This window comes from Dromiciops gliroides, chromosome 5, assembly GCF_019393635.1.
Source record: "Dromiciops gliroides isolate mDroGli1 chromosome 5, mDroGli1.pri, whole genome shotgun sequence".
In the NCBI taxonomy this organism is placed as follows: Eukaryota; Metazoa; Chordata; class Mammalia; order Microbiotheria; family Microbiotheriidae; genus Dromiciops; species Dromiciops gliroides.
This window is the reverse complement of record NC_057865.1, coordinates 34,166,147-34,192,933: the sequence shown is the minus strand read 5'-3', so window position 1 is coordinate 34,192,933 and position 26,787 is coordinate 34,166,147. Positions and strand designations below refer to the sequence as shown.

General features: G+C 37.9%; 1 protein-coding gene across 2 annotated transcripts in view; it reads left to right on the top strand.

Moving 5' to 3' along the window:
• The window catches only part of KCNH8 (potassium voltage-gated channel subfamily H member 8), a 418,936-nt gene that overhangs the window by 265,573 nt on the left and 126,576 nt on the right, over positions 1–26,787 (top strand). For both annotated transcript variants that reach the window (XM_043967854.1, XM_043967853.1), the window contains one exon: positions 3,374–3,581. In XM_043967854.1, the coding sequence (XP_043823789.1) occupies positions 3,374–3,581 (208 nt within the window). The remainder of the gene's footprint in view (positions 1–3,373; positions 3,582–26,787) is intronic.

Sequence of the window (26,787 nt, the reverse complement as noted above, 5' to 3'; positions counted from 1 at the left end):
TAGCACCATGGATAGAGTTCTAGATTTGGAGTCAGAAAGACCTGAGTTCAAATGTGGCCTCTGACACTTATTAGCTATGTGACCCTGGATACCTCACTTAACTGCTGTATGCCTTAGTTTTCTTTTCTGCAAAATCGAGATTATAGCATCTACCTCTCAGTGTTGTTGTGAGGAAAGAATTTGTAAAGTGCTTTGCAAAACTTAACTGGTATATAAGTACTAGCTATTACCACCACCAAGGAAGCTGTCTAGAGAAACATGAATATGTTTTCTGACCATTAATATATTCTGCTGCTGTCTATGTTGATGTGTACTTTATTAGTATGTAAAAATGATTTGGTATAACTTCAAACGGGACTTTTATTTTACAGTCGGTTGACAGCCCCCTCTCCCACCCCTGGAAATGATTTTCTCTCAAGTCCTTATTGGCATTTTCCCCTTATTAAATAAAACGATCAGAGTAGTCATCGTTCAATTTGGAATGAGCTCAAAAGTTCAGTCCAGAATACTGAGCAGCCATCTTCAGTTTAAACATTTGTTAATTGCTCATTCGACAGGGAGTTTCTATATTTGGGGAGTGGAGATTGTCAAATTCTAAAGAGGCTTCTAACTCAACTAGGAAAGACTCTGGGTGAAATCCAATGGATGATATCAATCAATGGGACATGAAATTGTTAGTCTTTTTAAAGTGCTTTTGAATATGGAATTTGACTAGATAAGTGTGCCAGAATGAAGAAAGTAATGGCTTAAGACAAGTCTCTACAAAGAAATTCAAAAGACATTCAAAGGGAATATATGATTCATGAGGGGGAAAAAGAATATTTCTTAGGAAATATTAAGAGACACAAAATAAGTTTCTAATTCAATTCCTGAATAGATTTTTGGACTGGCATCAGGAAGACCCAGGTTCAACATCTTCTGCCCACATTTCACTAGTGATGTGACACTGGACAAATCAATCCATAAATCACCAAATATTGATTAAGCACCAACTATGTGTGAAGCACTTTTATTAGGCACTGGAGAAACACATACAAAGAATGAACAATCCCTTCAATCTCTGAGTTGCCTTCTTTGTAAAATGGAAATATTGCAGCCTGAATTCCTAATGTCATTGGATGGCTGAAGCTAGAAGGAGATATTGTGTGTCAATCAATTTGCAAATTTCTAAGTGTTATGTTCTTGTCCTCATCAGCATTGCAGGCACTATTGTTGTTGTTATTATAAGAGAAGCAGCATGGCATTATAGCCAGAGAGCCAATTAAATAAACCTGAGTTCTAGTCCCCTCTCTGACATAGACAAGCCTTGTGACCCTGGGTAAGTCACTTAAGCACTGATCACACAAGCACCTAAGACTGAGTCATAAATGAATTGCTTCTCTGAATCCCTTGAAGGATTTTTCACATTAGGACTTTCCTACTTGAACCCTCTATTTCTGGTGGGCATGATGTTTCTTTCATTGCATTACTCTTCGCAGAAAGCCTGAGAACACAATGGTATAGGTCATCATAGATATTACACGCCTGATGCTGAATGGTAACACTGAAGATTACTGGACTTTTGGGGGCAGTTAGGTGGCACAGTGGATAAAGCACCAGCCCTGGATTCAGGCAGACCTGAGTTCAAATCCAGCCTCAGGCATTTGACTCTTACTAGCTGTGTGACCCTGGGCAAATCACTTAACCCTCATTTCCCTGCCAAAAAAAAAAAGAAAAGATTACTGAACTTTTTCTAGAATAAGAGCAGATGACTGTCAGTCCTAGATAGGGACAAGCTCCATGTGGGTGTTAGATGGTGCTATGAGCCTAATGCTGCCATTAGGCTAGGCCCAAGACTTTCTCTAAACTATCCTTTCTGGATGTAGAGAAAGTCTTCTTAGAACAGGCTGGTGTATTGGAAGGTTCTCCTATTTGAGGCCCTTTCAACATTCTTTTCAAGAACAATTTTTTAAAAATATTTTTCTTACTATCGTAACAGGTCACCTAGCCTCAGGTCATTTATTTATTGATCAAAGAGGATCTGGATCCCAATCCTCTAACTACTACTATTATATGATCTTGGGAAAGCGCCTTCTCTATCAGCCCCAAATTTCTCATCTGTAAGATGAGAGGGTTGAGTTCAAAGATCTCTAAAGTCCCTTTGTCTCTGAACCTGTGATCCTAGAGTCCTTCTGATGTTTTTCAATGGCTTTTACCTGTGTCCCCATTTAGACAAAATTAATTAGGATGTATGGCATTATGCTTTATACATTGACCCCCAAAATTGCTGGAAAATTATTTCAGGAGATTCTTGGGAATAAGAGCTTTGTTCCTTTATTTTTACATGTCAAAATCGTTTCTCTCTTCCCTGCTCCAAAATAAAAGAAAATGATAAAAATAATAATAAAACAAATATATTGAGGGAATCATGGTTTTTTGAAAGTCATATGCATATCTTAAGAACTGGATGCTTTTTTTTTAGGATTGTAGGACTTAAATTTGGAAAGGATCTTAGAGATCATCCTTCTGTCCAACCACCACACTTTACATAGGAGGAAACTGAGATTCACTGAGTATAGCAAATTCCCCTAAGGTGATATATAAATAGTAACTAGCAGAATTGGTCCTTGAAGCTGGGCAGGGTGATTCTAAATCTAACATTTTTCTGATAGCCATGTGTTTTCCCATGTGTCTGTGTGCACGTGTGTGGTCTGTTGCCACCATCATGGTATCGATTTTCTTTGATTTTTTTCCATTGAAACATTTTGGGGAGGGGGCAGCTAGGTGGTGCAGTTGATAAAGCACTGACCCTGGATTCAGGAGGACCAGAAAGATAAAAGTTCATGACATGAGGATTGATTGAAAAACTTTTCATGATTAACTGAAGAGATGGGGATAATAGAGATAAAGAAAGACACAGAGACACTGAGAGACAAAGAAAAGCACAGAGATAGTGTGGTAGAGTAGAATGCTAAGCTTGTATTCAACAAGATAAGAGTTCAAATCTCAAGTCTGATACTTATTAACCGTGGGACCCTTGGAAGTCACTGAAGTTCTATGTTTTTTAGACAACTCTCTAAGACTTATCTCCTAAGTCATAGAGATGTTGTTCTCTGCTTTGGTAGAAAGATTTCCCATACAAGAATTCTTCATGTTGATAAAATCAAGACCCTTCACATACCTACTACATGTGTGTATTTGTGCATATGTGGCCATATGCCTTTATATTCTGAAAGTTTTTAAGAAGCACTTATAGAATATTATTTATCATGCTATATAATATATTTGCTGATAATTAACCACATGCATGACCCAAGTGCCCTTCTCTTTAGCAGTGGGCTTAAGGGAACTCTGAAATGAAGTTAACCTGTTGGACTTCTCATCATTGCCCTAGGTGTCCCTTGTTCACCTGCTGAAGACGGTGCGGTTGTTGCGCCTTCTGCGGCTGCTGCAGAAGCTGGACCGTTACTCCCAACACAGCACAATCGTCCTGACTCTGCTGATGTCCATGTTTGCCTTGCTCGCACACTGGATGGCATGCATCTGGTACGTCATTGGAAAAATGGAGAGGGAAGAGAACAGCCTTCTGTCTTGGGAAGTTGGTAAGGGTCTATGCTTGCCACATCTTCTGTTGTTCTGGTTTTGTTTGTTTGTTTGTTTGTTTTGGGTTTTTGTTTGGTTTTGGTGGGGCAATGAGGGTTAAGTAACTTGCCCAGGGTTCCACAGCTAGTAAGTGTCAAGTGTCTGAGGCCGGATTTGAACTCAGGTCTGCCTGAATCCAAGGCTGGTGCTTTAGCCACTGCACCACCTCACTGCCCCCTGTTTTATTTTTAAGTTTCAAGCTGAGATAGCCTGGAACTCTCTTCAGATTATAGAGGAGTAGAGAAATGCCCAGGAACTTATTCTGTTCTGAATGTTCACTTTGGTCTGTGGTAAACCATTTCTCCTGAAAGAAATTTGTGGAACAAATCATTATCTCACCAAAGAGTGAAGAAAATTCTTTCTAGTCAAGGCAACAATGGGAAATTGATGTTGTTTCCATAGAGGTGCTAAAATGCTCACTTGTGGCACCAGTGTGGCAGGCCCTGAGGCAGCTCTAGCAACCATTGCTCATCTAAGCAACAAGCCTCTTGTCAACCATCCTAAAATTTTCAGTCAGTTACAGAGAAATGACAAAAGAGATTCACAAAGCAGCTGAGACAAAGGGCTATTCATTCTTTTTCTTTTTAATTTAAAGGAAGATATAAAGAAATGAAAGCATCACTCAGTTTGGAGTTTTGAGAATTAGTGGCACTATTAGAAATTTGGATGTTTCCAACTGTGGTTCCTAAAACTTTCCTGCCCAATGTTACGCATGCGCATAATAAATATCTTTTAAGGATTATCTGGCATTGTAGCAATACAAGACTATAGAGACATGTTTTGCCCATCCCACAACCATAGATTTATCAAACCATGTGTAGGGTATTGGGAAGAGGGAGGATGGGAACAAGAAAAAGGGAATAATCATTTATTAAGCACCTAGTTTGTGACAAGCACTGCCCTAAGTGCTTTACAAATATCTCATTTGATATTCAACAACCTTGTGAGGCAGTTGCTATTATTTTCAGTAGGAAACTTGGGTAGATAGAGGGTAAGTTACTATCCCAGCATCACATAGCTAGGAAGTCATTTGACATACATAATTATCATAAGGTCATTAGTTCATATATCATTATTTTAAAGATGGGGCAATAACAAGAAAAGCAAGTCATTTTTATGTGGTGCTTTCTGATTTACAAAACTCTGCCTCACAGTAACCCTGTTAAGTATGTAACCTAAGAAACTCATACTCACTTTACAGACGAAAAACTAAAGCTAAGAGTTTTTAACTTGTCCAAAGTCATATAGGTAAGCAACCTAAGTTCAGATGGTTAAGTGACTAGTCTAAAGTCACAAAGCTAATGAGTTGCAGAGCCAGACCTTATCACCAGAAATCCAAGACTCTTTCTAAACCACCATGCTCTCTAAGTAAACTTCTATGGAAAAGAAAAAGACTTTTCTTTGAGTAAGACTCTAACAGAAAATTTTAAATGCTGGTATTTTAAAAAGAGGGTCCATTTTTTCTGTTGAAAAGATCTTTTGTATGCCTTTCTCAATCCCCTATGGCCAAAAAGCAATCTCACGGTTACAAAGAGAATTTAAACATGCACATAGGTGCCAAAATATGAGGAAACAGGTGAGGCCCTTAATTAAGGAGATTCTTCATCTCATACCAGGTATTTGAGGTAGAATTTATTTAGAGTAGGCCTTATATTTGCACTCAGTAAAGCAATGACTATGTCTTAGAAAAGATGGAAGTGACATTAAGGTTATTGTTTGGGGTCTATGGGGTGTTCAGGAAGTATCAGCACTATGAGCATGAGGGTTTGCTGAGCCCTTTTCAGGCTCCTCTTCCTCCTTTGGTGTCTACCTTCACCCAACTCTCACCTGTAGCTCCAAGAAGCTGTAGTATATGCAGCAGCAGTTTCACCCAGGTAAAACCATCATGGTGGACAAGCTAAATCAGATTGCGTGTAACCAATAGGCTTCAAATCCATTGGTGAGTTTGGAGGATTTCTACCCCAAATATGTGAAGATTTCCTGACTGAATGGGCAGAAAAAAAAATTGTTCTAACTGACCTGAAGGAGGCAGAAGCAGGTTCTATGGAGTGCTTTAGAGCTTGGTGAGGCATCAAATATGCCAAGGTCATCTGCTGCATTCCAGGCCATCACCAGTCATCTGGACATTTTTCTTGTCACTGGACTCTGGATGATCCTGGAAGAGGCTGTGCAACTCTGTCTAACTTCAATTCAATTCAAGCTCAAGTCAAGACATTACTTGTTTTGTCATTAGTCTTCTTTGAAACAAAGGACAAACTACAATAGTTCAAGAATAAATGAGCAACCTATAGATAGCAATTTTAAGGGGATGGGCTTCCCAGTATGAATTCTTTTTTTTTTTTTTTTTTTTTGCAGGGCAAGGAGGGTTAAGTGCCTTACCCAGGGTCACACAGTTACTAAGTGTCAAGTGTCTGCCCAGTATCAATTATGGCAAAGGCCATGGACATATTTGAGCTACAGAAAAAAAATATATATATGTGCTCAAATAATTTGTAGTTTGGAGAAATCATTATAAATTTGGGACCTTGCCCTCTCATTACCCTTAAAAAAATGCTTTGCTTTGTGTCTTTGTGTAACCTTGGGAACATAAAATAACTGGACCACAATTGCTTTTTCTGTAAAATGAGGGGATTGGATTCAATTCTACTCAACTCTAAATCCTTTTATGGAACTGAATTCTCATAAATAGTGGGAGAAGTAGATAGAGGACAGTGTGACCTCAGGGAGAAAAGAGTTAAAAAAAAATACTGAACTTAAATTAGGAGATTCTATGCAGTCTGTACGACTGGTTTCATCACTGTAGAAAATCCCAAGTATAGACCTTCCTTCCACGAGTTAAAATAAGCAAATCCTAAGAGTTAAGTAATGACTTGTCCAGGGTCACACGAATAGGTGTCTGAGGGAGGGCTTGGATCAAGGTTTCCCTGATTCTAAAACTGTCTCTCTATTCACTACAGCAACAGTTTTCAAAGTGTAATCCAGTGACTCCTTGGGGGGGCAGGGGGCGGAGATCCCGCAGACCCTTTTAGATGATCTGTGAGGTGAACACAATTTTCATAATAACATTGTCTCTGAATTTCTAACATGGTATATATCAATATCTATAACACACAACAACAAAAGCTTTGGGGTGGGGGGGGGGGGTTTCTTCAATAATCATGAAGAGTACAAAGGAGTCCTGAGACCAAAAAGGTTGAGAATCTCTCTCTGTGTCTCTTTGTCACTGTCTCTCTGTCTCTCTATCTCCCTCCCTCCCTTCCTCTCTCTGTCTTTCTCTTTCTCTTTCTCTGTGTGTGTGTGTCTCTCCCCCACCCCAATAAAATTAGTTAAAAAGATGGATATAGCCCTGCTCTTCAATGTATTTTTTTGTAGTTCAAAGCATCTTTCTAATCAATTCAACAAACACTTAACAAATACCTGCTCTACGAAAAGTGCTATCCTATGATAGAACGACAAAGTGAAAGGGTTCCTGCCCTCGTGGGGAAACCCTTCATCTTTCAGGTCTGTCATTCTTGATATACACAAGTAAATCAATACAAAGCATCTCAAAATAAAATGTGTTACTGACGGCAGCTTCACGTAGGAGGAAGTGTGAGAGCTGTGCTTTGAAAGTAGCTTGGGACTCCAGAGCCTGCAGCATTATTTCTTTTTTTTAAATAAGTAATAGTGGATTTGTTTTTTAGTTTTCAATATTCATTTTTGTAAGATTTTGAGTTCTAAATTGTTCTCCCTTTCTATCCCCTCCCTGAGACAGCAAGCAACCTGATGTAGGTTATACATGTGCTATCATATTAAATAGATTTCCACATTAGTCATGTGAAAGAAGAATCAGAACAAAAGGCAAAAACCAGAAGAAAGAAAAAAAAAAGTAAAAATGGTATGTGATTTCTTAACATTACCCAAAATCATGTTTTTATTTCCTTTTTTATAACCATCTTACTAACACAGATATTCCTATATATAAAAAGAAAAAAAGAGAGAATTTTGTCTGAAACTCTGAACTTCTCTTTTTCTAATAATAAACTGTTTATAACTTTCAGTTCCGATTCTTTATCCCTCTTTCTGAACTTCTCTTACACACAATTCATTTTCAACTTTAAATTAATAACAGTGAGCAAGGGGGCAGCTAGGTGGCACAGTGGATAAAGCACTGGCCCTGGATTCAGGAGTACCTGAGTTCAAATCCAGCCTTAGACACTTGACACTTATTGGCTGTGTGACCCTGGGCAAGTCACTTAACCCCCATTGCCCTGCAAAGAAAAAAAAAAGCAAAAAATAAAATAAAATAATAGTGAGCATTTCTATAGGATATTAAGGCATATAGAGACCTTTATATTTGCTATCTCATCCTTACGACAGCCCTGGGAAGGAAATAAGCATTTATTAAGCACCTACTATGTGCCAGGCACTACATTAAGTATTTACAAATATTTTCTCATTTGATCCTTACAACAGCTTTGGGAGATAGATGCTGTCAGTATCCTCATTTGACAGTTGAGGAAACTGAGGCAGACCAAGGCTAATTAACTTGCCCAGGATCACCCAGTCAGTCAGTGTCCAAAGCCAGTTTTGAATGAAAGTCTTCCTGATTCCATGTCTGGCACTGTGTTCACTAGCTAGCTAACTCTATTTAACATGATAACTATTAACATGATTGCTCGCTCTCTTTGTGTCTTTGTTCGACTTCCTTTTGCTGTCTTCAGTGTACTTTTAAGGTTGTCTGAGAAAGGGTGGGGGTTGGCTTCATCAGCCATCTCTTGAGGCCTCATTTGGTTCCTGCATTGATCAGAGTTCTGAGGTCCTTCACAGTTGTTTTCCTTTATATTATCATCACAGAAAATTATCACCCACTCTCCACGCTAATGTCACAATGATGCGGCTTCAGGAAAAACACCAGGGCTGGGCTCATTACTTTTAATGTGTATTAAAATACTGACTTGTGGTCACCTGTTTTATTTTAGGCCTGACCTAATTTCTTTCAGGCCCTGGGACCATAAAGCCATGTCAATTTGTCCAACTCGTCTAGCCTGACAGGCTCCTAAAGAAATGCAAATTATCCTTCTCAGGCCAAATTTAGTTACGTAGGAAAAAATTCTCTTCTGTTTCTAGCATCCCTCTCTTGCTACCAAAAAAAAAGCATTCTGTTAAGATTTCCTTTTAAGAAATTATTTTGAAATAGGGTATTTATTCTGAATATATTTGCATACCCAGGCAGCTAGGTCGAACAATGGGTGGAGCTCTGGGCCTAGAGTCAGGCTGAGTTCAATTATAACTTCAGAGGATTACAAGCTAGGTGACCTGGGCAAGTCACTTAACTTCTCTATGTCTCAGTTTCTTCATCTGTAAAATAGGGGTAATAATAGCACCTATTAGGGCAGCTAGGTGGTGAAGTAGATAAAGCACTGGCCCTGGATTCCAGAGGACCTGAGTTCAATCTGCCTCAGACACTTGACACTTACTAGCTATGTGACCCTGGGCAAGTCACTTAATCCTCATTGCCCCCCCAAAAAAAATTTTTTTTTAATTTTAGAGGGGCAACTAGGTGCCACAGTGGATAAAGCATCAGCCCTGGATTCAGGAAGACCTGAGTTCAAATCCTTCCACTTGTTGCTTACCCCATTAGAATGGAAATACCATCATAATGTACATAGGAACTTAATAGGACAAAAATAAAATAAAAGAGAATGTACAGGGGGCAGCTAGGTGGCACAGTGGATAAAGCACAGGCCTTGGATTCAGGAGGACCTGAGTTCAAATTCAGCCTCAGACACTTGACACTTCCTAGCTGTGTGACCCTGGGCAAGTCACTTAACCCTCATTGCCCCCACCCCACCCCCCACCAAAAAAAAAAAAAAGAGAATGTACAAAGGGATTAATTTGTTCTTTGTGTTTATATATCCTAGAGCCTAGCACGTTACTTGGTACATAGGAGGCACTTCATAAATATTTGGTGATTGATTGATTTCTTCTTTAAATAAAACATTGTCCCACCTTCCCAACTGGCCACCTCCCCTGGTCATTGTTTAGCTGAATGAGCTGGGAATTGTGGGGCCGAGTCACGCAAAGAGACTGACTTTTGCCAAGGAGTTCTTGTAATGGGTTCTAGTTCCCATTCTGCCCCTCACTAACTACCATCTTTGGAAAGTCTCTTCACCTATCTTACTTTCTGCTTTTTCCTTCTGTGAAATGAGGGGGTCAGATTATAATATCTCTTCTAGTTCTTATGTGCTATGGCTTTCTGCAAAAATTGACCTCTTCAACTTTGTATTTGTACTCAACTTAGTATTTCTTCTGTCTTCACCATCACTGCGTTCTGCCTTTTGCAAAAGGGGCCCAGGGCAGCTGCTTGGGGAGGGTGCATGGAAAGGAAAAAAAGGGGGAAGTTCAAGCATTTGGCTTAGTTTCAAAGCACGGCACAGAACGGAACCTTTATTTTTTCAATTATTTTGTAGTTCCTTGTCGTTCCTCTTAGTAACTTTTATTTATTCCCCCATATAGCTCTTGAGTCATTCGAGGGCTTTAGGAGTATAGTGAAAAGAATTCAAGTCAATTTCATGTACACATTTCTTAAACACCAACTATGTACAAGGCTCTAAGAGGAATTTCAATGACCTTCTAGTACTGGAATTCTTCACCCTTTTGTGTTATGGGGGCCTTTGGCAGTCTGGGGAAACCTATGGAGTCCTCAGAATATGCCTTTAAATTCATAAAATAAAATACATAAAATTAACCAATTATGTTGAAATAGTTATTATTTGTTTTTAAGTTCCCAGATCCTAGATTAAGAATTCTGGCTCTAGTTCATCTTCCACATTTTACAGGAAAAGAAACTGAGACCCAGAGAGAAGAAGTTAGATTTGTCAACTCTGCAACAAAGAGGGGCAGACGTTATGAATTTTCCTGTCTCTAAAGGCACCTGCATCGGATTATAGTTTTTAAAACTTTGTTCAGCTGGGATATGGGCACAAATTAAATAATTATGAGTTTCCCTGCTTAATTTCATAATGGGGCAGCTGAGAGTCTGGGCTTAATTTAGTTTTTCTATGTCATTTTCCCATTAAATTTCAATTTTAAATTTTCATTCAATTACCATCAGTCCTCCTCTCCTTCTCAAAGCAACAAAAGAACTGTCTGAAAGGCTTGCTGTGTGAGCCTGCAGTAGGCTAAAGATGGGGAATACACATATATTTTGCACCTGAGAAAAAGAGACTATCCAGTCTAAAGTCTGTGATTACTTTTCCAAAAAGAGTTGTCTTTCTTTCTTCAGCTAAAATCAATATACATGGTTCATGGACCAGATTATGTGAAAGCGAAGAATTTTTAGTTAAACAGAAAACCTAAATGATACTGGTGTTGAGCATCTATTACAGACTGCATGGAGTAATTATATTTGCCAGGATATGGTTAGACTGGGTGTTATATCTGAGAACACACTCGGTTAGTATTCTGTCATATATTACACAAGTTTGAGGATGACTTAAAATGTATTTCCTGTCAGAAGCCTTTCCTATTGGAAGTTAGTACTTTTCCCTTCCTCAAATGATTTCATATATTTTGTTGTTATTCAGTCATTTTCAGTAGCCTGACTCTTCGTGATCCTATTTGGGGTTTTGTTGGAAAAGATAGTGGAGTAGTTGGCCATTTCCCTCTCCATTTCATTTTATAGATGAGGAAACTGAGGCAATTGGAGTTAAGTGACTGGCTCAGGGTCACACAACTAGTTAGTGTCTGAAGTCAGATTTTAACTCAAGAAAGTGGGTCTTCCTGGCTCCAGACCCAGCAATCTATCCACTATGCCACTTAGCTGTCCTGATTTCATATATACATAATATATATATACATATTTAGGGGCATATATGTATATACATATATACATTGTAACCTCTCACCCTAATCAGAATTCTAGTTCTGACAAGGACTGATTTAATTATGTACTTGTATTCTCACTGATGTAGAGAAGCATAAGTCAGGAAACTCCTGCGTACTGGCTAATCCTAAAGATTTAGGATATGGAGAGGTTAAGTCACTTATTCATGCTAATTCAGCATATGTCAGAGTAAGGGCAAGGACTCAGGTCTTTCTGACTTTGAAACTGTTTCTCAATCCCATACACCTTAGTGCTGCCTTTCTACCCTATTTCCATTTATTTAATTATATCATGCCTAATATGGAAGTTACATTACTTTAATAATCAATGATAATGATCAGAGGGTAGGGGAATACATTTTTTTTTTTTTTGTGGAGCAATGAGGGTTAAATGACTTGCCCAGAGTCACACAACTAGTAAGTGTCAAGTGTTTGAGACCGAATTTGAACTCAGGTCCTCCTGAATCCAGGACTGGTGCTTTATCCACTGTGCCACCCAGCTGTCCCAGGGGAATACAAACATAAAGTACCTCCTATGGGTCAGGCATTATTCTAAGCACTATAAAAACATTATCTTATTTAGCAATCAAAATGAATACAGATATAGCACTTGTAGTTATCCTAACCAAAAAGTGAAGCCCATTGTTCACTTTAGTGGAAACAAGTTCCAGAAGACTATAGACATTTATGAAGCTTTTATTATACATAGGTTGTGTTGAAAGAGAATCACCATACTTAATGCAACCATCAGAAGGCACAGTTGATTGTTTCTTTCATCTCTTAACACTGATACAGTTAATGCTTCTCTTCAACTATGAACATAGTTATACCATGGGCCATAAATTCTCTCCCACATGTATGACAACATCCTTTATTAAAGCTCATTGTGGTATAGAGATGACTCTGGATTCTTAAAGGCTATGTCAACAGAAGAGACACTGTGGTGTAGCCTACAAAAACTGGAATCGCTTTGAATATAGTCCCTTTGATGTCTTTGGGCTGAGAATAAGTTTAGTCAAGTCCAACAAAGTATATCACTATCTCAGTTGGTTCTGTTAAGTGGCACAGTGGATAGACAGAGTGCAGAACTTGGCATCAGGAAGACCTGAGTTTGAATCCTGCATTGGAAACTTGCTAGTCATGTGACTTAGGGCCAAGTCAATTAACCTCTCTCAGCTTCATTTTCCACAACTATAAAAAGGGAATGATAACAACAGAAGTTTTATGAAGATCAAATAAGATTGTATGTAAAGCATATATGCAAACCTTAAAGTATTACTATTATTAGTGTCAGTATTATTATTATTAGTGTCAGTATTACTATTATTATTGTTATTGGTTCATAGTTATGAATTTTTTAATTGTATCAACTCTTAAAGATCTATGTCCTGAGTTATAGAGGGAGGGGGATTTGGATGTGTCTTGGTACTGAATATACACACGCTGATGAAATCATAGATCCTTAAAGTATATTAGCTCACATTAATCACTGTGACATACCTGGTCAATTGATGGATACTATTGAGTCATTACACCAATGCCATAATGAGTTCAGCTAGGTGTGATGTTCAAATTCTACAATGTCTTAGTTTCTCAATGTTATTCCATCTCTCCTTTCTCTGATATGGCTCTGTTAATATTTTGAACGGCAAACTAAGGCCCCTTCTTCAAATGTTAAAGAGATAGGAAAGGAAAGTGCTTTTTATTTAAGAAAAACTCATTTCCTTAGACTTGTTAAGCAGTTCATATATTATAACTGTAGATAGGCATCTGAATCATCAGTTAAGAAAAAAAGTATCCATGAATTTAGGAAGAATGTGATGCTGGGTGAAAAAGAAGATCCTCTCATGTTTGCTTTGAAAAATTATAGGCTGGACTAGATGAATTGTGAGGTCCCCTTCTAAGTTATAAATTCTGGGATTCTATGGTTTTATCATTTGGATCTCCCAAATGAGTAATGGTAGTTAAGACACTATCAAAGGAGCTTGTTTTTAATGGTTCTCTCATGACTGCTGTGTCCTTGCAAGAATCATATAAGCAAATAGAATCCCAGCTCAGACTGATGATCCTACGGTCTAATTTCAACAAGTGCCCCCAATTTCCCACAAGGAGGTAATGTAACAAGCTACATAAGTCAACAAGGATGCAAATTGTTGTTTATTTGGAAGATTCCATTTGCTTGGTTTTTAAATTCCCTTTTTTGATGGCTCAGTCTCTAGATTATTTTTCCAATGGAAGACATTACAAAGAAAAAACAACAACAAAATACAATTGAAGTTTTTGTTTGTTTTCTTTTTTGTGTTTTTTTAGCAAACCACCTGTATTGCTCTCTAATAGTCTTCCTCAAGGCAAACCTCTATTTAATTTGCCTTGAAAGTAGCCTGGGGATGTTGGGCTTCAATTCTCTCTAGTGCTATAATGTACAATTTAGGGTTGCAGAACCTTGTTCCCCAAACTTTTCCTTTCTTCTTCAGACCCATATATTAATTAGGACACTTGAGACACAACTAATGAGGCAAGGGTTGGCAAACAGGAGAAGGTCAAGGAATAGAATAGAGATAAATATAGAATGAACCTGGAATTCATCATTAATAATCCACAAGGTTGTGGGGCAGCTAGGTGGCACAGTGGATAGAGCACCGACCCTGGAGTCAGGAGTACCTGAGTTCAAATCCAGCTTCAGACGTTTGGCATTTACTAGCTGTGTGACCCTGGGCAAGTCACTTAACCCCAATTGGCTCACCAAAAAAAATAAATAAATAATCCACAAGGTTACAGATTGAGAGCTGGAAGGGACTTGGACCCGTATAATCCAACCTTTCTCTTTTACAGATGAAGACACTAGGCTTAGAGAGATGGAGCAACTCACCCAGATTCACACAAGTAGGACGTTTCAGTCGACAGCAGATGGAAAAATGGGGGATGGGGTGATGGTTAGAAGCTAACAGTGTAATAGGTAGGTACAGTCTTGGGGAGAGTAAAGCTAAGTAGTGCCATACATACAGGATATCTTCTGGATGATTCATGATGTAACATTGTATCATAGATAAGAATCTCCCACTGGGACCAAACTCTGGATGAGATGGAGTTTGCCCCAGATACATTATCCTGCAAATCAGGACCCTTAACTGTGGGTGTTCCTCAAGGTCCCATTATAGGTTCTCTAAGTCATTCCCTGTATCTTCTCATCAGCTTATATTGGTTAATTACTATCTTATGCTCATGACTCCCTGATCAATCAATCAATCAATCTATCTATCTATCTATCTATCCATCTATCTCTCTTATGCACGCACGCACACACACACACACATATATATATATATGTATATATATATACATCTATTTACATATCCAGCCTCAGTTTCTCTCCTGAAATTCAGCCCTGCATTATTATCTACAGAACGTTTCAAACTGGATTTCCGGAGATATCTCAAACTATACACATCCCAAACTTAACTCATTCTCATTCCTTTCAAACTTCCTCTTTTTAATAGTATTTAATTTTTCCCAATTACATGTAAAGAAAATTTTTAACATTCATTTTTTAAAATTTTGAGTTCCAAATTTTTCCCTCCCTTCCTCCCCAAGACAATAAGCAAATCTGAAATAGGATGTATAAGTATGTGTGTATATTTTACACATATACATATGTACATATATGTGCTTATGTGGCTGAAATATATGTGTGTTTTGTATATGTATATATGTATGCATGCAACCATTTAAAACAAATTTCCATATTAATCATCCTGTGAAATAAGAAACAGAACAATAGAAAAAACATGAAAAAATAAAGTGAAAAATAATATGTTTCAATCTGCATTCAGACTACATCAGTTCCTTCTCTGGATGTGGATACTATTTCTGATCATGAGTCCTTTGGAATTGTCTTGGATCATTGTATTGCTGAGAATAGCTAAGTCTATCATAGCTGATCATCCTATAATATTGCTGCTACTGTGTATACAGTGCTCTCATGGCTCTTCTCAAGTCACTTGGCATCAGTTTATGTAAGTCTTTACATGTTTCTCTAAAATCTACCTGCTTATCATTTCTTATAGCACAATAGTATTCCATTACAACCATATACGACAACTTTTCCAGCCATTAACCAATTGATGGACATCCCCTCAATTTCCAATTTTTTGCCAACACAAAGAGTTGCTATAAATATTTTTCAAAAATAGATCCTTTTCCCTTTTTATTTTTTTGTTTTACTCTGAATTTAATAAAATAAACATTTTTAACATGGTAGAATGGGGGGGGGAAATGATCACACAAGAAACTGCAAATCTATTATGTACAACTTTCTATTCCTTTTAAATATACCTAAAAGGTTATCATGTAAATTTCCTTTTTTCCTTTTTTCTTCCCCCCCCCACCCTAGAGATGGCTACCATTAGGCAAAAATATATATGTATATAAATGTATAATCATTCTATACATACTTCTATTTATTAGTTCTTTCTCTGGATGCAGATAGCATATTCCTTCATAGGTCTTTTGTAGTTCATTTGGGTATTTGTAATTGTCAAAATAGCTATCACTCAAAATTGTTCTTAAAACAATATTGTTGTTACTGTATACAATGTTCTCTTTGTTCTGTTCATTTTACTCTTCATTATTTCATTCAAGTCTATCCATGGTGTTTTTTTCTAAAACTATCAAGCTGATCATTTCTTATAACATAGTAGTAGTATTCCATCATGATCTTTGGGATACAAACCTAGTAGTGGTATTGGTTCATATGAGATTTATTCTCCTTTATAACTTGTCACCAAACATAACACAGTGAGCCTCACATATCTGGACACAGAAGAGAAAGATAGCTTTGAAAAATGTTTTTACTGCTAAATGCATATTACTCTGCACCCAGAGCATGATGGGTAGAAACTCAATGACCATAAGTATACAATGTGCTAGCTAATTAAAAAGAATGCAAAAAGTCAGTTTGGGGGTAACAGGTTCAAATCTCCCAACATCTTTTGAAATGGCAGGAGATCCAGTTCAATCTCCTTCACAAGACTGGTAAAAACCTTAAAATTACTAATAATCAGCTCAAAGTTGAGTGGCCTACATTTAAATTATTTTGGTTTTCTGTATTTCATGAAATGTTTTTAGGAAAAATGATTCCTAACATTGCTACTGACTCTTTTCCACCTACTCCTATCTTTAAAATAAAGCAGAAATAAGCCCCTCAATCACTTGGCAATCCAAAGTTTTCAGTTTAGAATTTTATTCTTCTGTAGCATTTTCATATGCAGACTCTTAGTAATCTCATTTTTTAAAATGTTCCTTTTCCTACATCTTTTTTTTTTCATTTAACAAACAAATTACTCTGGTTCCCATCAGCCCATTTAAACCCGTGGAATCCAGATTTATGAAACTCAGAATCTGTTAACACTAAAGAAAAGGCATGAGCTATATAATATCCCGAATAGAAAAACACTTAGCAAACTCATACATCAGGGTTCACTTTATACTTTTAGCTTCCTAACAAATGAGGCAGTTGCTCATTTCCCCCAGAGATACTTCTTCCAGGGAACATGAGAGCCTTAGAATGACACTTCCAGATTCCTTCTTCTTTGAGTCTTACAGTCTATACAGCACAGCATTGACCATCTGATGAGACTCTGTTTGGTCTCAGACTTCTTCCTTCTTCCCCACAGACATATGTGGTAGAGAGGACACAGAACTGATGTTCACAAATACCACTTCTTATATTTACTACAAATGGGACCCTGAGCAAATTATATAAGAGAAAGGAAAGGAACAAGCATTTATTAAGTTCCTACTTTGTGTCAGACACTATACTAAGAGCTTTGCAAATTTCTCATATTAACCTTCCCTGGGGCTCAATTTCCTCATCTGTTACATGAACAGATTGGACTAGGTGACCTCCAAGGTTCTTCCCAACTTTAATATCTATGATCTAAGATGACATGGCCCCTGGAGTCCCTTCCAGGTATGATGCTGCATTTGAATTGTAGAGTTTCAGCTGGTGGTAGATTCTATCTTGTAGTATCACTCCCAGATTTTACAGATGAGAGCATTTAGGATCCACTTGTTCAAGGTTTCAGAGCAAAAACTAATAAAGCTGGGGCCAAACTCAGGTCTTCTGAAAACAGATTCAGGACTCTTTCCTACTACACCATGTTGGTTCATAATGCAAAAATTCCTCAATAGAGACCCTCTCATCCACAAATAAAGGTATGTGCACACAGACTGAGTAATACATCTTGGGAATGACTTAGTGGCATGGGACCCCAGGGAGACACACAACTCATTCAAAGACATGATCACAGAAAGACTCGGTGGCCACATGGAGGGAAGAATTCTACAAGAAAAGGGAGGGAGGAAACTGAGAATCTGACCATTGTGGTGCCTTGCCCAGGGTCACACAAGTAGTAAATGTCTGAAGCAGAATTGGAAATCAGTCCATCCTGACTCCAAATTCAGTGTTCTATCTACTGCACCATCCAGCTGCCTCTATGACTTAATTGTAAGGAACCCAAAACTATGAATAAAAATGTTTATTACATTAAAAAAAAGGATAGATAGCACAAAAGTATTGACTAAGTCTGAGTCTCTGCTATGAAATACAAGACCTAAAATTCAAAAAAAATTTTCATAGAGCCACGATTTCCTTGACTTGGTTTCTCTTCCTATTAATACAAATAGCAATCCTTCTTAACTATTTAAGCCTTCCCCTAAATCATGCATGAAAGACCTACTCATGCTTTTGAAGGTCATTTTCTGGTTCTTTTAATGTCCTAGAGATGTCAATATAAGCTTTAGGGGTCCCTTGTTACTTCCAGGATCAAATATAAAATCCTTTGCTTGCTATGTTGGTCTCCTTCCTTGCCCCAATATTGTGGCGAGCTGCTTAGCTAACACTCCCCAATTAAAAATTGGTCCCTACAAAGGCAAAGGTGGTTTTTGCCTTTCTTTGAATCCCTAGTGCTTAATACAATATCTGGCACATAGTAGGTGCTTAACAAATGCTTGTTGGTTACATGACTTCTGTTCCCTCTAGGGGTGAGAGCATGTAAATATGCTAGTGATTAGGGTAATCACTGGAGCTTGAACACTATCCCTTTCTCCAATTCCAGATCACCAGGAGCATATACCAAAGACTAATCAGGACTTCTTTGGAGCACCTAAATTCATGAGATGAAGACAGAAGTGGGAATCCAAGTGCAGGAAAAGAGGTTATTATAGGATCTTTGTATCAGAGGCTTAGAGCTAGAAGGGATCTTTGAGGTCATCTAGTCCAGGACCCACATTTTTTTAGATGAACAAAATGGGATTCAGGAAGGTGGTAACTTGCTCAAGGTCATGCAGATAATAAGCATGACAATCATTTGAACCAAGGTCTTCTGAATTCAGAGTCAGTATTGTGTCCAAGACACCATCCTGATTAGTATGTTAGAATCAGATTGGCCAACAAGATACAAGGACTGTGGGGAAGCTGTCTTATCTCTGTATTAAAAGGCTTTCATGGCCCCCTCGTACCTCTAAGGTAAAATATTAATTCCTCAACCTGAAATTGAAGGTTTTCCACCACCTGATTCCAAGTGACCTCTGCAGCTTTATTCCATGTTCTCATTTACACACTCAACTCTCCAGGCAAACTGGAAGCTAGTTGTACAAACTCAACTTACCACCTTAGAACTCTGTAAATTGGCAAAGAGCATCCATTTATTTGCCCATCCTCCCTATCTGGAATTAAGGAACTCCTTGCTTATTTTTGGCTGTAGATATTCTTATTATTCCTCAAGCCTTTTTTCTTTTTGTCCAGTCCCCCAAACATGAAAATGTTCTCTAGCTCCTCAAATTGTCCTGGAGCATTGTCAGGGTTTCTGCTTTGCCTCGTTCCTTAACTTTTAAGTCTTCAAGTAAATCTTGTTTGATTATTTACTAGGGATGTTATCAAAGGTCTCTTGAATGCTTATTGGAGATGTTAAATAGGGGAGTTTCAGTCAGAACCAAGTCGGGCTAAATAATCTCTAAAGGTCATTTCAACTCTGAGATGGCCATATTCCACAAGTATTTCTTTTGTAATTCTAACCATTAGCAGATCACTCCCTATGTCTGCACTTCAGTTTTCTCCTCTATAAAATGATGTTGGACTACATTTTAAAGTCCCTTCTAGTGTAAATAGTATGATTATGTGCATAACTCATAGCCTCCATCCCTTCAAGTCTTCGGAGGAATCTTTATTAATTTATGTTGGACTTATGGCAAAGAGACTTTGGAACAGATGGGGTAAAAACAGTGAAATGATCACTGATCCTTGGAAAATATTTTCAGTAAATTGGTGAAAGGATTTTATGAGTAAGAAGTATTTTGACATACTTGTTCATCATTAAAAATAAACACAAAAAATATATTTCTCATCTTCCCCAACTTCCCTTTATCCTTTAGAATTATTCATCAGGAGACCTAAGAGGATAAAGATTGCAGAAGGCAAAGAGCCAAAAGGGAGAAGGCAAATATTCCTAGCTCACTGGGCTATGGCCAATATGGATATTGCTTCACTGTTATATCTATGCTATCACTAAGAAGCCATGCTTCTTGGCTCTCACAGTTTTCCCAGAGCCAAGTAATAATAACAGCTAGCATTTCTATAGTATTTTAAGGTTTCCAAAATGCTTTACAGGTATTATCTCATTTGATCCTCACAACAACCCTGAGAGGTAAATGTATTTATTATCTCCAGTTTACATATGAGGAAACTGAGTCAAACAAGAGTTAAGTGACTTGCCCATGGTAACACAGCTAGTAAATAATTGAACCTAGATTTAAACTCAGATGTTCCTGATTCTGAGTCCATTCATTGAGTTACCTAGCTGCCCTGTATACAAAGAGCCACCAGCCTGGACCTTTCTCTTACCCAAGCCCCATTGAAAAAAACCCACCCACCCAAATATAGAAAATACAACAACAGCAACAACTTTACAACAATGTGTATCACAGGAGATGACAGAAGTTAGTTGATCTTGTCTAGCATGTTGGTGCTTGTAGTTAATTATTTTATATATTGGTGTCCCTTTTGTCCAGATAAGTTCGGAATAGTTTTGTTATGAAGTCACTTGAAAGAGAGTAATAACATAAAGTGGAAAGAGTGAATTCTAATCCCAATACCATGTGACCCCAAGTAAGTCACAGAACCACTCTAGGCCCCTGTGTTAGAAAAATGGTAAAACTGGGCTAAATGCTTTGAGGACAGGAACCATTTCTTATTGTCTGAATCCCATACACATATCACAATGCCTGGATCCCAGTAAGTTCTGAGTAAATTTCCATTGAGTTTAATTGAATCTAAGAACCTTCCCAGCTTGAGGATTCAGTGCCATTTTCTCCATGAAAGCTGCATGCCTGGCATATATTTCTAAGAAGCTCAATTCCACTTCTCACCTTCTGAAGATGCCTTAAGATTACATAGACATCATTCATCATAAGAATCAAAATCACTGTGTCAGAATTCAAAGGGACATCCAAAGTCAAGTAGCTCAACATGTGCCTGAACAAAAATGACCTGTATAATGTACTCAAGAAATAGGCAGCTAGTCTCTGCTTGAAGACCTCTATTGAAAGCAAAGTCATTACCTCTTGATGTTGGTCTCCCATGACATTTTCCAATAACTCCAATTGTTACAAAGCTTTTCCTTCTATTGAATCTACAGATGCCTCTCTGTAACTTTGATCCATTGTTAAAAGTAAACCCAGTGTATGAAAATGTACTATTATTCAGTTAGTCAATGTAAACAAGCATTTATTAAGTGCTTACCATGGGTCAGGCACTGTGCTAAGTGCTGGGAATACAATTGCAAGCAAAAATATAGTCCCTGCTCTCAAGAACTTTATGTTCTGATGGGAAAAGAAGCTGAAAGGGGAGTGAGGGGAGGGAAGAGGAGGGAGGAAAGTCAGTACTAAAATCTGGAGAGAAATGAGACTTTAATGGCCTGGGTGCCTTCTTTAAGTGGAAGTTCTGGGAAGAGCCATTCAATTGGAGGTAGAGGCTGCAGGTGCAGATATTCTGAAATGGATAAAGGATATAAAGGAGTATTCATAATATAGAATGGAATCATTGATCTTAAAGGGACCTCAGAGATTATCAAGTCCAATTTCCTCATTTTGTAGATTAGGAAATCCAGGCCCAGAGAGGTGAAATGACACCTGAACTCTTGCAATATAAATTATCTAGATCCTTTAGGCAACATCACACACACACACACCCCACAAGTTACAACACTAAGACCTAGGACTGGAGCCAACATGGCATAGGAGAAGAAAGCAATGGTTAGGAAGTCAAAGGACCTGGGTTCAAATTTCAGCTCTTAATTACCACCTGTATGACCTTGGGAAATTCACTTGAACTCTGTTCCTCAGTTTCCTCACTTGTAAAGTGAAAAGATTGCACCAGATGAGCTCAAATTCCCTTTTGGTTTGAGATTTAAATGCATTCAATACCATCATTCATAAGCTTCTACACATTCACTACCCAAGTCCCTCTGCTGCTAGGAATGCCAAGTTGCTCATTTCAGTATAGGGTTCCAATTTAACCTTTTCCTCACCAATCCATTTAAATAGGTAGTATTCCAAGGATACACCTCCAATTTTACAATATAAGTTGGTGAGAAAACACAGTTAAAGAAAATATAATTTGACTTTACATGGAACTTTCCAAAAATGAATTACTTCCTTGAGCTGGGCTATACCCATACTGCTTCTTTTTTTTTTTTTTGGGTGAGGCAAATGGGGTTAAGTGACTTGCCTAGGGTCACACAGCTAGTAAGTGTCAATGTTCTGAAGCCAGATTTGAACTCAAGTACTCCTGACTCCAGGGCTGGTGCTCTATCCACTGTGCCACCTAGCTGCCCCCCCATACTGCTTCTTAATTAGGAATAGCCTCTTTCTCTTGCTAAAAGGAATCAGGAAACTTTGCTTGTCATATCCTATTTGTGATCAAATTACAAGAGACTATTTTGGAATAGAACAAATTGCTTCCCCTCTAGACTTGGATCAAACCTTCAGTCCCTTACCACCACCAGCCATTTTGGGGTCATTACATATAGCCCAAATAAATGGGAATCTCTTCAAATCCCTGCATCAAAGGGATCAACATGGTTGAGAATAGGCTAAAGCTGGTTGGCTATTTTACTGGTGCCCACTTCATTGAATATCTTTCGTTTGTGAAGAAAAAGCATTGCCCAGCTATAGTACTTGAAGACTTGCTAAGCACTTTACAAATATCTCACTTTATCATAACACCCAACCTGGGAGGCAGGTGTGACTATTACTTCCTTACAGATGAGATAGATTAAATAATTTGTCCAAGGTCACAAAGTTTGTCAGTTTCTGAGGCAGATTTGAACTCAAAACTTCAGCTCCAAGCCAGTGTCCTACTCACCATTCCAACTAGCTACAAGAGAATATAAATTGATATTTGCCTGTACCTTGTTCAGGAGAAAGAAATGTTTTGGACCTTAGTTTGGCCTCTTTAGACAACTTTGGGATTCTTCATGTTCTCCCCATTAAGATTAGCTTATATTGGGGCAGCTAGGTGGTGCAGTGGATAGAGCACTGACCTTGGAGTCAGGAGGACCTCAGTTCAAATCTGGTCTCAGGCACTTGACACTTACTAGCTGTGTGACCCTGGGCAATTCACTTAACCGCAATTGCCTCACCAAAAAACAAACAACAACAAAAAGATTAGCTTATATTACCTGAATGTTCTACAGTTCATGAATTGCTTTCATCACAGCAGCTCTGAGAAATTGGTCTTATCCTTATATATGAGGAAATTGGGAAGTTTTAAGTTCTGTTCAGTTATTAAGCCAAAACATCGATTCTCTTTTCTCCAGAAAAAGGATGTAGATTAGAATAGCCATACACATATTGTGATCGGCATATTAAAAAGCATGATTTGGAAGAGAATCTATGTTTTAAGATACAGCATCCTGGTCCCCCCACCCACCAAAAGTAAAGATGATGGGGAATAAACTGGAGATTCTGGAATGCTAGAGGTGAGATAAGTGCAGAACACCAGGGATATTCGTAAAAAGAAGGGAATCAGAAAGAGTAAGAACCCTAGATCTGGAGTTAGGAATACGTCATTGAGTCATTTTTTCTCATGTCTGACTCTTCATGGCCCCACTTGGGGTTTTCTTGGCAAAGATACTGGAGGGGTTTGACATTGCCTTCTCCAGATCAATTGACAGAGGAGGAAACTGAGACAGAGAAAAGTGACCTGCCCAGGGTTACATAGCTAGCAAGTGTCTGAGGCCAGATTTGAACTCACAGAGGAACCTTCCTGATACCAGGTCCAGCACTCTATCCATTGTGTCACCTAGCTGCCCAGATTCAGGAAAACATAAGTTCAAATCTAGCCTCAAATATCACGTGTGTGAAACTGGCCAAGTTACTTAACCTCTCTGTCTCACTTTCCCCATTTGGAAAATAGGGATAATAATAACAGCTACTTTCTAGAGTTGTAAGGATAAAATGAGATAATTCTTGTAAACCTTAAAGCACTATGTAAATGCTAGCTCTCCGTGGTCATTGTCATCATCATTATCATTTGATTGTTCTCAGGTCAGTTGAGCTTTATACAGGAATAGCCCTGCTTGCAAATAATAATACCCTTAGGTTACCAAACCCTTTTATCAGGAAATGAGTGTGGAGTAGTCCTACCACGTGCAATATTTTCTTACCCAAAATAATTGATACCTTTGGTTTGTACATCACAATCTTTGCCCCCTAAAGTGTTCCACCATTGAACAATACTTTGTCCAACAATGTATGCTACACTCCATCTGCATAGCCCTGAATAACCTTTCATCATCTCTTCTCTAAAACCCTGATTAGCCATTATGATTAATCAGAGTTCACCTATTTGTGTAAGTTCTTTTTTCCATTTAAATTACTATCATAATTACATATACATACACACATAACACACACATATATGTTTTATATTTTTTTTTCTGCTGGTTCCAATTCCTTAGTTCTGCATCATTTTTTGCAATTCTCTCACATTACTCTGAATGATTCATAGTTGTAATTACTTTTGACCAGGACCACATTACACCAATACATGCCACAGTTCATTCTGCCCATTACCCAATCTCCAAGTACTCATTTTGTTTCTTTTTTTTTTTTTTTGCTACTGCAAAATCTTACCCAATTTTCAGAGAAACTTGTGCCAATGTGTTCCACATGCCTCAATGGGCACATTAGTACTTTCCTGTTTCATTGCTGTAATTGATCCCCTGTTGCTGAAGAATCCATGAATTGTATTTGCTGTAAAAGAAATTGTAAGTCTGTCATCTTACTAGGCATATAATAATATTAGCTGGTACATATAGGGGGAAGATGGCATATTTTGGCTGGTAATTAGCTTAGGGAGCTAAACCCATGTTCTGTGGATATTTTTAGCTATGCCACTGACATGCTACAGGTAGATTATGAGCTGTCCCTTAACTACTTTCGATTTTATTGTTCCTGACACTAGGTCTTGAATAATTATGCCCCTGTTCAATTTCTTTCAAGTACACAATGTATTCCATGCCTTACACCATGTGAGTCCCTTTGGCATTCAGTACAAGTTAGTCTGTTCAATGTTGGAAAATTTTGAAAGTATGACTTTGGAATTGAGTTGTGATGAGACATCTTTAGAGCTAAAAAGTAGATGATTATTTTTAAAGTAATTCCTCTGTTCTTAGAATTTTGTAATTTTGCTGGGAAAGTGCTCTCTTGACTAAGACTGAGTACTTTCTTTCCATGGAATTTCCAAAAGAACCAACATATTTCAGCAATGTGGCACTTGACCTATAATAGACACCCAGGAAACATCCATTATATTGAATTGAGCTGAACATTCTCATCCGTCTAGACTGTGTTGGACTCTCTAAAGTGAGGTTTCCCTGCCCCAACTGAATACACCTCCAATTGGAAGACCATAAAATATATAGTAATAGAAAGCTCCTAAAATGTGTTTAAATGTTGAATCTGGGTGAGGTGTCAATGATTCAAGGATACCATTTTGATCTAACTTGAGAAATTGATTGAATATAAGTAATTTAAAGCCCCTTTAGTGCATGACTTTCTGGGCAAGAAAAATTTTCTCTACATCTTAAATTTGATATACTCAACTCTGATTACCTTCTTCATGTCTTTAATCTGATCTAATATGCAACCCTGAATGTTCTCCTTAGCACTTCTAAAATTTCCTTTGCCTGTTAACTCTAAAAATCCATAAACTTAAATTTTCCTTCATCCTTAAGTCACATAGAAACAGGTTGATTGATTCATGAGTGATCAGATCCTCTAAATAAGAGGTTCTTAAATTTTTCCATGGCATTTCTCTTTGGGAATCTAGCAAAGCCTGCGGTCCAGAATCACGTTTTGAATTGTATAAAATGAAACAAAATAAATAGGAATACAAGGGGAATCAATTTTGTTAGAATAATAATTATTAATTTTTTTAAGTTGATCAGACCCAGGGTCTGAGCCCTTTATCTAGATGAAGCCTAGTCCTCTTCATAGGAAAATGGCCAGGATAAATCATCACTAATAGACCCCAAACAGATAAGGGATTATTCATTTTTATGAAAAATATCAAGGAAATTCATTCCTTAAGTCCCCTTAATAATTAGAGAATCCAAGGGTTAAAATGGCCTTCAGAGTTCAGGGTGTTTGACCCTAACCTGGCCAAGTACCCCCTCTTCATCCACCATTGGTTCGATCGAGCCTAATGCCTTCCAAGGGAGTACATTCTACTTTTAGACACCTCAAATTTATAGATAGCTTATCTTTATATCACACTGAAATCTGCTCCTCTGCAACTTCCATACAGGCCAGAGCACTGGGCATGAAGTCAGAAAGACTTGAGTTCAAACTTGGCCTAAGACACTTAACCAGCCACATGACCCTGTGCAAGTCATTTAACCACTTTCAGCCTCAGTTTCCTCATCTATAAAATGGCAATAATAATACAAAGGTTGTATTGAAAATAACATGAAACATTTACATAATGTTTTGCAAATCTTCAGGTATCATGGAAACGCTACTTATTATTATTCTTTGTTCTGCCCTCTGAGATCAAGGAAAACAAATCTAATATAATTCTTCCACGTGGCAGGCCTTCACACATTTTAATGCTGTTGCCATCCTGAAATCTCCTTTGCCAGGCTAAACCTCCACACATACCCTCTTGTCTCAACATCCTAGAACTCGTTTTCAAAATGCAAGTCAGTTCATCCATGTCCTTCCTGAAATATAGAGATCCCA